The sequence below is a fragment of the Callithrix jacchus genome, chromosome 4 (assembly GCF_049354715.1).
Source record: "Callithrix jacchus isolate 240 chromosome 4, calJac240_pri, whole genome shotgun sequence".
NCBI lineage: Eukaryota > Metazoa > Chordata > Mammalia > Primates > Cebidae > Callithrix > Callithrix jacchus.
The window spans coordinates 44182708-44198570 of NC_133505.1; the positions used below are offsets into that span (position 1 = coordinate 44182708).

A 15863-nucleotide genomic window follows, 5' to 3' on the forward strand; every position below is an offset into this window, starting at 1 on the left:
ATGTTCTGAGTTATATCCTTTCAATCTCTAATAGTAGCAAATAATGCAGTAGTAAAGATGGCTGGGAGATAAGGATAAAGAAAGACAGGAAACAATAGCTAAGAACAAAGAGAGAAAAGAATAAAATAAAGAATCAATGGACAGAAGCTACCCAGAAACCCCCCTAGTAATGTCTGAAAAATATCTTGGAACTTGAAATTCAAACCTACTAAGATATTTCAAAAGTTAAAAAACCTTCTTTGCTTAGTTAGGATGAAATAAAGGTATTCAGCATTACTGGGGAGAGTTCTACAGTTTTACTTGGAACGTTTGCAAATTAGTAAAGAAATCTGGCACAATGATAAACATTACAAAATTAAATAACAGAAAAAACAGATATGGCCATCATGACATCCTGTGCAGGTCTTAAAAAATTTCTTGGTTAGACTTAATTCTTTGAAAACACACACACACACACACACACACACACACACACACACAGAGAGAGAGAGAGAGAGAGAGAGAGAACACGTCATCTACAAAGTGACCACAGTAGGCACAAGATACTATTTTAAGATGGCTGCAGCAGTTTTCCTTAGACATCTGGGGGATCTGTGACTTGTATGGAAATGACTCAGAATTAACTTCAAAACAATAGATAGTCTTTCCACATTATCACCTGTTCCCTCTCCTTTCCCATCCCTTCTTCCTGCTTCTCTGTTCAAATCTCTTCCCATAGTCTACATGAAACTACAGTCATATGTAATCCTGTCTCCTTTAAATAAAAAAGATCAACAGCAACTAGGAATGTGCTTTGTAAGATGCTAAACATGCATGGAAAGTAAAATGATATATAAAATGTCTTTATGCAATTTTTTTTTTTGAGACAGAGTCTTGCTCTATCAGCAGGCTGGAGTGCAGTGGCGCAATCCCAGTTCACTGCAACTTCTGTTTTCTGGTTTCAAGCAATTCTGCCTCAGACTCCTGAGTAGCTGGGACTACAGGCACGCACCACCACGCCCAGCTAATTTTTTGTACTTTTAGTAGAGACAGGGTTTCACCATGTTGGCCAGGATGGTATACATTTTTAAAACAGCTTATAAACAGGTAATTTTAGATTCTCCAATCTAAGTAAGATTCAACTTCATCTTTTACTGAAAAATCTGATTGACCGTTATAAGCATAGCTGTTGCAATAACTTTTTTTTTTAAACTATAGTTCAGAAGGAGCAATGATCTTTGAATTAGCTCACTGCAAGTCATTTTGGTAGTAACCTGTGAAGAAAATCAGCTAAGGCTCCTTCCAATTCTACAATTCTAAAAATCCAGATAAAAACATTAAACAAGTCAGTTTTTTCATTCTAACAGAATGTGAACAATCACACCCTTTTAGACTCTAAACATACATTCACAGCCTCTTCAAAGTTGAGGCCTAATATAATAAATATAATCATACCTTAAATTCTTGTTTATCCAGTATTTTTCTTGGGACAGAGTCTGGCTCTGTTGCCCAGGCTGGAATGCAGTAGGCGCCCTCTCAGCTCACTGCAACCTCTGCCTCCCAGGTTCAAGCGATTCTCCTGCCTTAGCCTCCCCAGCAGCTGGGATTACAGGCACCTGCCAGCACGCCCAGATAATTTTTTTTTTTTTTTTTTTGGAGACAGAGTCTCAATGTTGGTCAGGCTGATCTTCAACTCCTGACCTCAGGTGATCCACCCACCTTGGCCCCCCAGTGCTGTGATTACAGGCATGAGTCACTGTGCCCTGCTTTACCCAGTATTTTTCAATTACTTCCCTTAAAGTTTCTGTGCTAATTAACAAAGATCAAAGAATCTTTACTTAGTGATACAAGGCTATTTTCTAAAGGTTTCTTTGGACTTTGGTTTAATTTGCCTAAAAAGGGGAAGAAAGCTTAAAGCAATATCCTGAAAAGTCACACCACACAAAATTAGACATAATTCAGATCTGTGTTCAGAAGGATACAATGAAAGAGGTAAATTTTATTATTGTCTGCCTTGAGAAAAGACACCACGACCATCTACACAACAAATCTAGTTCCTTTCTTTGGGACTGGAATGATTTACTCTCAAATATATTTTTAAAAGGATACGTGTTCCATTAACTCCTGATATTTTAAAGTCATCTAGTAGTTGAACAACCATTTCTCTATTTGGATCATTAGGGTCTGAATTGCGAACCTGCAGTGGGGAAGAGACGGTATTTAGCAAAAGGTAAAGCATGGAAATAAGCCAAATAGTAGGGGAAGAATACTTATAGCAAATTAACTCCAAAAATTGCTCACATAAATCTATTTTTAAAACATACTAAAATTTCAATAGCTTTAATGGAGAAAAACTTAAAACAGTCAATTCATAAGAGAAAATACAACCAACAGGAACTGTTTTTCTAATTCAACTATTTTGCTTCCTGATATCAATCAAAGTGTGGTCTCCAAATTAACTGCTGATTACCAGGTTATGAGGAACTAAGAAGCTTTTACCGGATGCAAATCAACCACAGCACTAACCACAGTTTTTTCCAGCTGACTTTTTTTTTTACAAAGAAAAACTTTCTCGATGAAGAAAACAGTTTGTTGATTTACTTTTGGGTAGGTACAACAGTCCTTATCTTGTCACAAACGGGCATTATGAGAAGTATTGTCTTAAGCCGGGTACAGTGGCTTGTGCCTGTAACCCCAGCTACTCTGGAGGGTAAGGCAAGATCACTTGAGGCCAGGAGTTTGGAAAAAAAAAAAAAAGTACTGCCATAGAAATCTCCTGGTGCAACATTCTCACTTTATGAACAAAAAAATCAGAAAGAAAAAAATGGTAACATGGAGGACATACCAGGGTAAAGGCGAACTAAACCCAGGGTTTCTAAACTGCGTTTAAGTTCCTTCTACTACATTGGCACACTCCTAATTTAAAACAAAACTAAAAATACATTTTTGATAAAATATATCAGTTTCCAGGTATAAATAGAATCCTATACCTTTATTTACATAACTTTCCTTTTAACTACAGCAGGAAAGAAGAACATTATGACAGTGCTACGTGGCCTATAAAACACACTCAGTGAATATTTTTATTAATTTGAAAGGTGTTTTTTTTGGTTCATGTGTATAAGAATTCTAATCATACCATTTCCCACCAGTTCCCTACTACATGCATGGAATATGTAAATATTGTTGTCTTCTTCTACCTCTTTAAGGATACTAGACCTTTATAGAAAAAATTATCCATGCTAAGGAGTCTCCACTTGGTGTGCTTTAATTCAATGAAACTTTATTTATAATTCTTTGCATTCATACATATAATCTAATACTCACTGACTTCAGCAACCGGATTTCATCTAGTGCAGTTTCAGTGTAATGTTCAGCACTTTTAACTACTTTCATTGCCACAAATTTCTTCCCCCTAAGAAACAAACACAGGCAATTAAGACTACATAGCCTACCCTTACTTCAGGAAGCTAAGATTTAGCTATAAGTAAGATGGTTAAAAAGGACAAATATTCTGGAAGCCATCATTCTCAGCAAACTGACACAAGGACAGAAAAACAAACACTGCATGTTCTCTCTCATAGGCAGGTATTGATGAACAATGAGAACACACGGACACAGGGAGGGGAGCATCACACACTGGGGTCTGTTGGGGGGAAATAGGGGAGGGACAGCAGTGGGTAGGGAGGTTGGGGAGGGATAATGTGGAGAAATGCCAGATAAAGGTAAAGGGGGGATGGAGGCAGCAAACCACATTGCCATTTATGTACCTATGCAACAATCTTGCATGTTTTGCACATGTACCCCAGTACCTAAAGTGCAATTAAAAAACAAAACAAAACAAAACATATATATATTATGTTTTGTTTTAATATATATAATATATATTATATATATGTGGACAAATATTGATTTCATGTTTCCCTGTAGTCCATACAAGCTACTTCTATGGAAACATTTGTACTTGTTAAGGGCACTAACTAGCCAGATTTCATTTACAGGAAGAAAAAAAATCTGTTCTCAGATAATTTCAGTTGTTGAACATTTCCTCTGAGTTAAAATCCTTTTTTTGAGTATCTCCCTGAATTCCAAGCAAAACTGTAAAATGAGGATAAATAAGGAGAATGATACCACCAAATTCCAAGTGTGCTGTGTATCTGTATACAGGCAAAAACTACTGTAATATTTTCCCACAGGCAGCCAGAATAAATATTTGGGTGAAAACAAAACGATAAAAATCACAAAAAAGCAAATGACCAAAGCTTTACTGGCATTAATTTAATCACTCTTGTCTCTAAAGTAGAGAGGGAGATATATAATACTGATTCTTCATGAAAGAAAAGTGATTTGTTCAAGAATATAGAGACTACTGCTAACAATAAAATTCTGATAAATGTATCAAGCTAGAGATAGACTGAAGCCTGGATCAGCAGTGGAAAATCAGACAAAAACATTTGTGCATCATCTAACGAATTCTTTTGTAGAACCACTAGAACTTACTGAATATCCCATGATAACCACACTGTTGAAAAGTGTCCCCAGCCTAACTTTCGGATCACATGATATCTCCCGTTGAATAGATCTCCAATTTTTACAAGATGATAACCCCCTGGAAGAAACAGGGGAAATATACTCAGAAAAACCAGGATGAGAAACAATGGTAAGAAAAGGTATTTTTACATCATGTTTTTCAATATCTATATACCTTTTATCAAATAAAAAGTTTCTTTTATACAATCAACTCAACAGAAGAAAACCTTAGGAGTCAAATCGGTTGTACAGTATTACTGAATTCATGTTATAAAAAAATCTTAGTGAATAAGATTAATGATTTCAATTGAGCCTACAACAGCCTCATCCACAAATAAACAGATTGCATGTCACAATATTCTTGTCTCTCAATAATCCAAAAGGTTTATCTAAACATATATATCTATTAGTCTCAGGTGTTTTTTAGGAGACAGAATAATAAATTCTGTTTATTTAGCAAAAAAAGAAGAAAAAAGCAAGCAAGTAAACAGGATTTCTTTAAACAAAAACAAAACAAACAGGCCAGGCATGGTGACTCACGCCTGTAATCCCAGCACTTTGGGAGGCAGAGGAGGGCAGATTATTTGAGGTCAGGAGTTTGAGACCAGGCTGGTAAACATGGTGAAATTCTGTCTCTATTAAAAATATGAAAATTAGCCAAGCATGGTGGTGGGTGCCTGAGGCATCATAATCGCTTGAACCCAAGAATCAGAGGCCGCAGTGAGTTGAGATTGTGCCACTGCACTCCAGCCTGGGTAACAGAGCGAGAGTGTCTCAATAAACCAAACAAAACAAAACCCATAAAAAACAGAAAACAGAGGAAGGCCTGAAAAAGCTGCCAACAGTGGCAAGAATCAAAGTATTTTCATATGTATCTTTGCCAGCTGAGAATAAGAAGGACCATGTTCTTCTCTTAGACGGTACGATACATTCATTTTATCTTCCTACACAAAGATTCTGGAAAGTCTCATTAAGAAACAGAAAAGACAGCAGGCAACCTGATGACACCGCTTAAGTGTCTATAATTCCAGTTTAACTTATCAGCTGTCACTATGCGCAAAAAGTAGTAAGAAGGTATTTTATAAAAATCTATATGACAAAATGTTACCACTGGTTATATGTGGCTGATAGCATTGCTGATGGCTTTTACTTTTTCTGTTTAATATGACTCTGAAATGTTCTAAGGTAGGCATGTACTATAATTTTTAAAGAGGAAAAAGGTAAAAACATCTAATATAAAATTAGGCTTTGATAAGTCAGACTAAGAACAAATACTATTTCGTATGTTTTAGAGAAAAGGATACCAGTAAACAGCAATAAAATTGTGTTTATGCTGATAGAGCAAACATCCAAATGAGAAATCGCAAATAAATTGAACATGTCTTCCTTCGTATCTCCTTATGAACTTACCTTTACAATAATCGTTAGGATCTTCTTGCTCATCATCATCAGATCCCAGAATCTCCTCTTCCTGCTCTGGTAGATCACTCTCAGAGTGGGGAGCAGAGCCTCGGTGCTGAGTTTCAGATCTAAGAAATGTTACAAAAATGCACATTCCATTTGAACAGAAGAAAATAGGACATCAAATCCCACCATCACTATAAAAAACTAAACCTTCAGATAACATGAACAGAATAATACCAAGTGGCAGCCCAGGAAAACATTGGCTATAGTTTTACCTCATGTTAGAAAAAATTACTTTTTTAAAACATCATACATAATAAAATCTGAAAAATATTAAGAAGTACACAGGAGAAAAATTACTTGACTCTCAATATCCAAACATAATCACTGATAAACTACTGAATTTTCTTCTAATATGTTGCTGTATCTTCATAAAAATATTTATCTGTAATCACATACTATATAAACAAATTTGCATCTGGCTTTTTCTATTATAAACTTTTTTCATTTCTATGCATTTCTTAAATCTTAACATGCTTCTCTTAGAAGTATCATCGCTTAGTTTGGCACATTCTGCTCAGTTGGACATTTAACTTGTTTCTAATTTTTCATTACTAAAAATACAGTTGTTGAATACTTTTGGATAATCTTTATTCTGTAATCAGAATTATTTCCCTAAAATTAAACTACTAGGTAGAAGTTGAAACATTCCTATTTATAAAAATAACATGTTAATTGTGGAAAATTTGGAAAACACTTGTTTTAAGACATACCTAATCAGAACAACTATTAACATTTCGAAGCATTTCTTTCCAGTCAGTGGTCATGAATGCTTCTAATGATTTTTATGTAGTATGACTGTTTCCCAAAAAAGTTGTTCTAAGTTACATGCCCACCAGCCACACATGGGCTTTTAGTATTTAAGTACTATCAAGTTCTGAAAGCTTATTTGTTAGGTAAAAATGATATTTCATTTTATAATGCATTAAAAATATTTATTGATTTCCTTCTCTATATGTCATCAATTGATTATATCACAATTTTTGTGCACTGAGAAGTTCAAGCAACAGAAAAACGTAAATTTGCATTCAGGCTCCGACATTTATTAGTTGCCTGTCTCTTTAAGCATAAAAAACCAGGGTACATCTGGGTCTCATGCCTGTAATCCCAGCACTTTGGGAGGTTGAGGCAAGTAGATTATTTGAGGCCAGGAGTTTGCAACCAGCCTGGCCAACATAGAGATACCCTGTCTCTACTAAAAATGCATTCCAACCTGGGCAACAGAGTAAGAATCTGTCAAAAAAAAAAAAAAAGGGAGGGGGGGAACAAGCGAGGTGGCTCACACCTGTAATCCTAGCACTTAGGGAGGCCAAGGCAGGTGGATCACAAGGTCAGGAGATCAAGACCATCCTGGCCAACATGGTGAAACCCTGTTGCTACTAAAAAATACAAAAATTAGCTGGGTATGGTGGCACACACCTGTAGTCCCAGCTACTTGTGAGGTTGAGGCAGGAGAATCATTTGAACCCAGGAGGTAGAGGTTGTAATGAGCCAAGTTTGCTCCACTGTACTCAAGCCTGGCAACAGAGCAAGACTCCGTCAAAAAAAAAAAAAAAAAGGCAGGGTACACAGCATTCCTTTCAATGGCTAAAGGAAAATACATTTTAATTTTAATTTTTCAGTATTTATTTACCTTTTCATCAACCTGTTTTATCAGATTATTTTTTCAAAAGATCCAATTTAACAGAAAAACATTTTAATAGCAAAACCAGTTATATGGTATTACTGAGCTATTGAGACATAAGAAATATCTTGATATGACTAATGATTTAGGTTTAGATTTTTAGCGGCCATTCCAACCTTCCTCAATTCTTGATTTTTTTTAATCCCCCAGGGTTCATAAAATTAGTTATAAAACTTCCTGATTCAATGTGCATTGTAACTGAAGACCTGTCTTTGGGAAATCTATTTAGCAATAAACTGGCCCACTTTCCTGAGTGGAAATGAGCAGTTGGATACCTGAATTGAACCTTAGAAAGACTGGAAAAGAAAAAAAAAAAAAGTAAAAAAAAATCACACCTGTAATCCAAGCACTTTGGAGGCCAAGGCGGGCGGATCACCTGAGGTTGGGAGTTCAAGACCAGCCTGACCAACATGGTGAAACCCTGTCTTTAAAAAAAAAAAAAAAGGGGAGCCTGAAGGAACAACAACATTCTTGTTGAACTCTGAACTAGATTCAACAAGAATCTAGACAGAACTGTAAAACAGATTCTCTGACTCAAACTTAATGAAAGTAAATTTGGGACCAGGGGCGGTGGCTCACACTTGTAATCCTAGCATTTTCTGAGGCCAAGGCGGGCAGATCCTTTGAGTCCAGAAGTTCAAGACCACCCTGGGAAACATGGTGAAACTCCATCACTTAAAAAAATACAAAACTTAACCAGGTGTGGTGCTGCATGCCTGTAGTCCTAGCTACTCAGGAAACTGAGGTGGGAGGATTGCTTGAGGCTGGGAGGTCGAGGCTGCAGTAAGTCACAATTGTGCCACTGCACTCCAGCATGGGCAACAGAGTGAGACCTGGTCTCTGAAAAAAGGGGTGGGGGTGAGATTAGCTGAAGGTTTGTATAATGGAGTTGACACCATACACTGCACAGCAGACAGGCTAGTATTTATCTTGCAGGGGGAAAATGGGAGGTCTGTTCTCTAAAGAAAATGAAATAAACTGGAAAGAACCAATGCTGTTAGTGGGGATGATGGTACCCCAGAGTAAAGTCTTCCAGATTCTGGCAATCAGTAGGACCAAACATCACACAAGTAGCCTCATACCTATTTACCCTAAAGAAAAAGCTGGCTCATGCCTGTAGTCCCGGCACTTTGGGAGGCCAAGGCCAGTGGAACCCTTGAGGCCAGGAGCTAGAGACCAGCCTGGCCAACAAGATAGAACCCCGTATCTACTAAAAATACAAAAAGTTGGGTGGGCATGGTGTTACACACCTGTAATCCCAGCTATTTGGGAGGCTGAAGTGTGAGAATCACTTGAACCCGGGAGGCGGAGGTTGCAATGAGCTGAGATCATGCCACTGCGCTCCAGCCTGGGCGACAGAGTGAGACTCTGTCTCAATATTAAAAAAAAAAAAAAAAACCCTTGCCAGGGACATAGGGCTATCAATCAGGTCTCTAATGCCTTGTCCATAAAAATTAAAAGTGACTAAGGATCACTGAACATCTGATGAGAGCCCAGGGCTCCAAAAACAGAGACCAAGATAAGCAATTAAAAAACTGACCCTAGAGAAGAGATACGCATTTAGGAAAATGACAAAACTTAAAAAATAGTTAATATGAATAGAGAAATGTTAAATGATGCTGATTTCCATATAGACTATGATGCTCCAGTCTAAAAGATGAGTAGTCAGAAACAAGTTTCAGAAAATAAAGTTGACCATTCCCTAAATGTAGAAGGGAAAGAAATGGCCAACTTATCTCATAATTGACCATTATCCCGTAATATCTCTATTCAAGATAATAATGCTCAAAGAGATGAGACAATCAATCCAGAAGTTCCCACATCTGAATAATCAGAGTTGCAAAAAGAGAAACTTATGAAAATAGAAGAGATAAAATTATTAAAGAAATTTAAGAAACTTCTGGAGACTGAATGGAAGCTCCACTTAAACCATTATTGGGGAAATTTTTAAAAAGAAGACTCTAAAGACTTCTAGGGAAAAAAAAGCTAGAAGGCCACTAATTAGACTGTCATCATCTATCTCCTCAGAAAGCTAGTACACTAAAAGACAATGAGGCAATGAGTTCTAAATTCTAAGGATTTTTAAAGAACCTAGTCTAAGTCTCAAACAGCATTTGAGAGCAAAGTTTTTCAAATATAGATGGACACCGAAACTTATCTCCCATTCATTTTGTCTGAAGAAGTTACTTGAGGTCAAGAAAAAAAGCAGTAAAACTGAGAAAAGCCGGGCGCAGTGGCTCATGCCTGTAATCCCAGCATTTTGGGAGCCCAAGGTGGGTGGATCACAAGGTCAAGAGTTTGAAACCAGCCTGACCAACATAGTGAAACCCCTCTACTAAAAATACAAAAAAATTAGCCAGGCATGGTGGTGCATGCCTGTAATCCCAGCTACTCGGGAGCTTGAGGCAGGAGAATTGCTTGAATCCGAGAGGCAGAGGTTGTGTCATTGTACTCCAGCCTGGGCAATAAGAGCGAAACTTTGTCTCAAAGAAAAAAGAAAAAAACTGAGAGAGAAGACATAGAATCCATAGGAGTCTGTTTTACAGATCAAAACCAGAAGAGCCCAACAGGAAATTCCAAGAGTGCAACTACAGAGAAGGCCTGAAATGCGTTTAATCTGACCTAGAGCCAGAGACCACAGGGTTCTGAGAGATCCCGGGAAAAAAAAAAACAAAAAAACCAAAGACAAGAAAGTATGCTTGAGACATACTTTCTGGAAGCCTCTAACAGTATGATTAAAAAAAAAAAAAAGTAACACAAGGGAGAAAAATGTAATATAAATTCCAACAAACAAAATCAAAACAAAAAAAGTTACATATTTAAAGGCACAAGACACAGTCAAAAAAACATAAATGCAGTTTATTGAATTTCTACTTTAAAATCAACCTCGCAAAAAAGTATAAAATACTTATGGCTACAAAATAGAACATAAGGGTTCTTTGTAAAGATTGTAAAGACAGAATTTAGGGGCAGTTGGGAGAGAAAGAAAGTCCACCAATATTCTCATGTTACAAAGTTAAAGTGCCTATTATAGTCGATGAAACAAAAAATATAGGTTGAGGTATATGCCTGCACGCGTTTGTTGTTTTCATACACAGTTCATGGCTCCTAACTCCCACAGCCCTAATTAGTTTTTTGTTATTATGTTGCGGCTCTTTAGGCCTCAAAAACAGGCCTCAGAAAACAGAATCTCTCTCTGACTTCTCCTGCCCTCCTTCACCTGCTCCTTTTTCTTCCCAATGTAGTAATGTAATCCTCCCATGCCTTTCCATAAATAAATTCTCTGACCTACCTTACCTGATTCTGATTCGTAAGATCCCCATATCAGAGGTCCTGCGCCATACCTTAAGGAAAGGAATGATGCAGAGAGGCCAAGACTCTGAACAGACAGATCCTGCTGGGTTTCTATACTCAAGTCTATTAGGTTGATCTCTTTTTGTCCAATCACATTTCTACACAGTCATCCATGCTTTGCTCATGCCTATCCAATGAAGTCTCCATGAAAAGCTGAAGAGGATGAGGTACAGAGAGCTTCCAGACAGCTGAATAAGTAGAGATTCCTGGAGGGTGGTACACCCAGAGAAGGCATGGAAGCTCTGTGCTCCTTCCCATACCTTGGGCTCTATGTATCTATTCATCTCTATCCTTCGTAACATCCTTTATTTTAAAAAAAAAAAAACAATAAACGTGTTGCCCTGAGTTCTGTGAGTTCCTCTGGCAAATTAATTCAACCCAAGGAGGGTGTCATGGGAAACCCAATTTATAGCCAGTTCATCAGAAGCACAGGTAAAACAACCTGGGGCTTGCAACTGGCACTGGAAATGGGGGAGGGGCAGTTTTGGGGAGTGAGCCCTCAATCCACGGGGTCTCCAGGAAGACAGCGTCAGAACTGAACTGAATCAGAGGACACCTACCTGGTATCTGCTGCAAAACTGATTGCATGGTGCATGGTGCGAGAAAAAGTCTCACACATTTGGTCACAGGAATCTTGTTCATTGTTGTGGAGTGACAGCAGACAACAAAATGGTTTTAAGTTTTCCTACTCAAGATATATTAAAGTTATAAAGTAATCAAAATAGACAATAACAAGTGTTGGTGAAGATATGAAAAAACTGGAACCCTTAAACATCGCTGGTGGGAATATAAAATGGTACATCCACTTTGGAAAACAGTTTGTTAATTCCTCAAAATGCTAAATGTTAGAATTACCATATGATCCAGCAATTCCATTCCTAGGTATATACCAAGAGATGAAAACATGTATCCACACAAAAACTTATACATGGATGTTCACAATGCATAGTTGTATAATTTTGTTACCATCAGTGTTAACCTAACTGGGATCTAGTTACCTTGGAAATGCAGGAACTTATGATGAATGTACTATAAAGTAAAATGCTGACTGATTTCTGGGGGCAGGGCGGAATATACAAATACAGCATTATTCATAATAGCCAAAAAATGGAAATAATCCAAATTCCACCAACTGTTGAGTAAACAAAATTCATATATCTATACATAAAAGGAATCATGTACTGATACCTGCTATAACAACATGAATCTTGACATCATATTAAGAGAAGCCAGTTACAAAAGACCGCATAATCATAAGATTCTATTTATCTGAAATGTCCAGAAAAGGCAAATCCATTGAGACAGAAAGTAAATTAGTGGTTGCCAGGATCTGGGAAAAGGGAGTAATGGTGAGCAGTAACTACTAATGGGTTTGGAGTTTTCTTAGAGGAGAATAAAAATGCTCTAAATTTAGATCATGGTGAGATTACAGCACGCTCAATATATTAAAACAATGGAACTGTACACTAGATGGGTGAATTTATGGCAAGCAAATGCCATAAGCTCTATCTCAATAAAGCTGTTAGAAAACTAAGTCTACTTATAGTGCTTTATTGAGAGGAAGAGGGAGATAAAGTGGTGAGAGTACAAGTGAACTATATCTTCCTCAATCATAGAAGAATTTATGGTAATAGCTAATGCTGATGAATCAAGGAACAGCAGTAAGTATGCTGGAGATATGCATGTCTATTATATTACTAATGAATTAATAACTACTACTATATATGATACATATTATATATAATGAATTAAAAACTATTAATAATGAAATATTAAAAATAATTAAACATGGCCAGGTGCGGTGGCTCAAGCCTGTAATCCCAGCACTTTGGGAGGCTGAGGTGGGTGGATCACGAGGTCAAGAGATCGAGACCATCCTGGTCAACATGGTGAAACCCTGTCTCTACTAAAAATACAAAAAACTTAGCTGGGCATGGTGGTGCGTGCCTGTAATTCCAGCTACTCAGGAGGCTGAGGCAGGAGAATTGCCTGAATCCAGGAGGCGGAGGTTGCGGTGAACCGAGATTGTGCCATTGCACTACAGCCTGGGTAAACAAGAGCGAAACTCCGTCTCAAAAAAAAAAATACAAAAAATTAGCTGGGCATGGTTGCGCATGCCTGTAATCCCAGCTACTCAGGAGGCTGAGGTAGGAGAATGGCCTGAACCCAGGAGGTGGAGGTTGCGGTAAGCCGAGATCACGCATTGCACTCCAGCCTGGGTAACAAGAGTGAAACTCCGTCTCAAAAATGAATAAAATAATAATAATAATGAAACAAAAAGCAATGGGTAAAAGTAGTTGCTTTAAGAGGTAGGCCAATGTCTAGGAAACAGGTGAGACAGAGCATTTATTTATTTTAATTTGTTCGTTCATTTTTGAGACAGGATCTCGCTCTGCCACCCAGGCTGCAGTGCAGTGGTGCTATCACACAGCTCACTCCAGGCTTGTCCTCCTCAGTTTAAGTGATCCTCTCACCTCAGTCCCAAGTAGCTGGGACTACAGATGTACACTACCACATCTGGCTAATTTTTAAATTTTCTTAGAGATGGGATCCCACTATTTTACCCAGACTAGTCTAGAACTCCTAGACCCAAGTGATTCTCCAGCCTCGGCCTACAAATTGCTGAGATTATAGGCATGAGCTACCATAACCAGCCTGTAGCTTTTATTTAAAAAGGCTTCTACTGTGTTTTCTATTAGAACAAATTAGAAACCTAAATGTCCAACAAGAGGTAGGTTGAATATATTTATTAGCCGCATAAATCACCTGTATCTATTTAAATTTGATTATCAATTTGTTCATGTAAGGTAAAACCTGTAATTGCTAAAAGGATCATCTACTCAAGCCTCTTGATCAATACATTCCATGATAAATGTTTACTATATTTGAAAATGTATTGATGCAATGAACTTTTAAAGTATAGTAGCACAATTCTCAATTGCAAAGATATGGAATCAACCTAAGTACCCATTGATCAATGAATAGGTAAGGCAAATGTAGCATCTATACACCATGGAATATCACTCTGCCATGAAAAGGAATGAAATGTCTTTTGCAGCAATATGAATGGAGCCGGAGGCCATTATTCTAAGGGAAATAACTCAGGAATAGAAAACCAAATACTGTATGTTCTCACTTATAAATGGGAGCTAAGCTATGAGGACTTACAGACATACAGAGTGATATAATAGACTTTGGTGACGGGGTGGGGGAGAAGATACGAGGGGGTGAGGGATAAAAGACTACATATTGGGTACAGCGTATACTGCTCAGGTGATGGGTGCACCAAAATCTCAGGATTCCCCACTAAAGAACTCATTCACATAACTATAAACCACCTGTACCCCCAAAACTATTGAAATAAAGAAAATTTTAAAAGTATATATTACTATATATTTTTTAAGTTAATTTACCACAAAAATTAGCCAGGCATGGTGGCAGACACCTCTACTTCCCAGGTTCAAGTGATTCCCCTGCCTCAGCCTCCTGAGGAGCTGGGACAACTGGCATACACCACCACGCCCATCTAATTTTTGTATTTTTAGTAGAGAGGGGGTTTCACTACGTTGGTCAAGCTGGTCTTGAACTCATGACCTCAGGTGATCTACCTGCCTCGGCCTCCCAAAGTGCTGGGATTACAGGTGTGAGCCACCAAGCCTGGTGTTTGTGTAGAATTTGTTGACATTTTTGTTTAGTTTAGGAAAAAGCGAACTGGAGTTAGAGGTCAGAGGGCTTTAAGAGGGAGGTCTTTAGGGAAAACGGACGAGAAGGCATGCTTGACACTGGAAGCACCTGGCAATAGGATAACTTTTTTTTTTTTTTTTTTGAGATGGAGTATCACTCTGTTGCCCAGGCTCAAGTACAATGGTGTGATCTTGGCTCACTGCAGCCTCTGCCTCCGGGGTTCAAGTGATTCTTCTGCCTCAGCCTCTAGAGTAGCTGAGATTACAGGCATGCACCGCCACACCGGCTAATTTTGAATTTTTAGTAGAGACAGGGCTTCACCATGTTGGCCAGGCTGGTCTTAAACTCCTGCCTCAGCCTCCCAAAGTGCTGGGATCACAGGCGTGAACTACCGGGTCCAGCCTGCAGCCATTGATAAATGCCTAGAACAGGGATGCATAAAAAGTATTTCTCTTTTATCTTTAGTTATTACTCATTCTTTAGTTAAAAGTCCATTATACTTCTGCCCCCAACAGAACTAGATTGTGAAGAGTCTTAAATATCAAGCATTGAAGCACTTTACATGGAAGTGGAGCCATCAGAGTGACCCCACAAAAGAAGTTCTTTAGAAAGATTCCTTTGGCCCCCTGGAGCCTGAAAGGGTGATGTGGCTGAATCCTGGCCGGCCTTGCTATGTCTGCCATTATCAATTTTCAGAGTCTATTAGACTGTAATCTTGCTGCTTATTGGTACCTGTGCTTATATTCAATCCTTGGTACCCAGCCTCCTGGACAGAAATAAAACTAGATTGTTGGGTATATTTTGGAAGTGTGCCCGAATTGGTGAAAGGAAGAGTCCTTATGTTGCAGTATGCTGTATAGTGATGGCCTTCAGCATCCTCTTCACACAGTAGCTGGGAAAAATGCTAGAATTTAATTGCCATCAGATTTCATTGTGAACAAGAACTTACTGCAGAAAATAATGGAACAGATGGTTAACTCTTTTATCTCTGAACATTGAATGAGATAAATCTGTAGATGCTGTTCTGGTTTTTTTTTTTTTTTTTGAGACGGAGTTTCACTCTTGTCACCTAGGCTGCAGTGCAATGGCACGATCTCGGCTCACTGCAACCTCCGCCTCCTGGGTTCAGGCAATTCTCCTGCCTCAGCCTCCTGAGTAGCTGGGATTA

General features: G+C 38.2%; 1 protein-coding gene and 1 pseudogene across 1 annotated transcript in view; one reads left to right on the forward strand and one right to left on the reverse strand.

Moving 5' to 3' along the window:
• Positions 1-15863, reverse strand: part of SRPK1 (SRSF protein kinase 1) — an 85125-nt gene that overhangs the window by 48021 nt on the left and 21241 nt on the right. Inside the window, 4 exon segments of the mRNA XM_035295463.3 lie at positions 2089-2176; positions 3307-3394; positions 4480-4588; positions 5920-6038. Coding sequence (XP_035151354.3) covers positions 2089-2176; positions 3307-3394; positions 4480-4588; positions 5920-6038 — 404 coding nt within the window.
• Positions 15368-15651, forward strand: LOC108591164 (protein kish-A pseudogene; annotated as a pseudogene).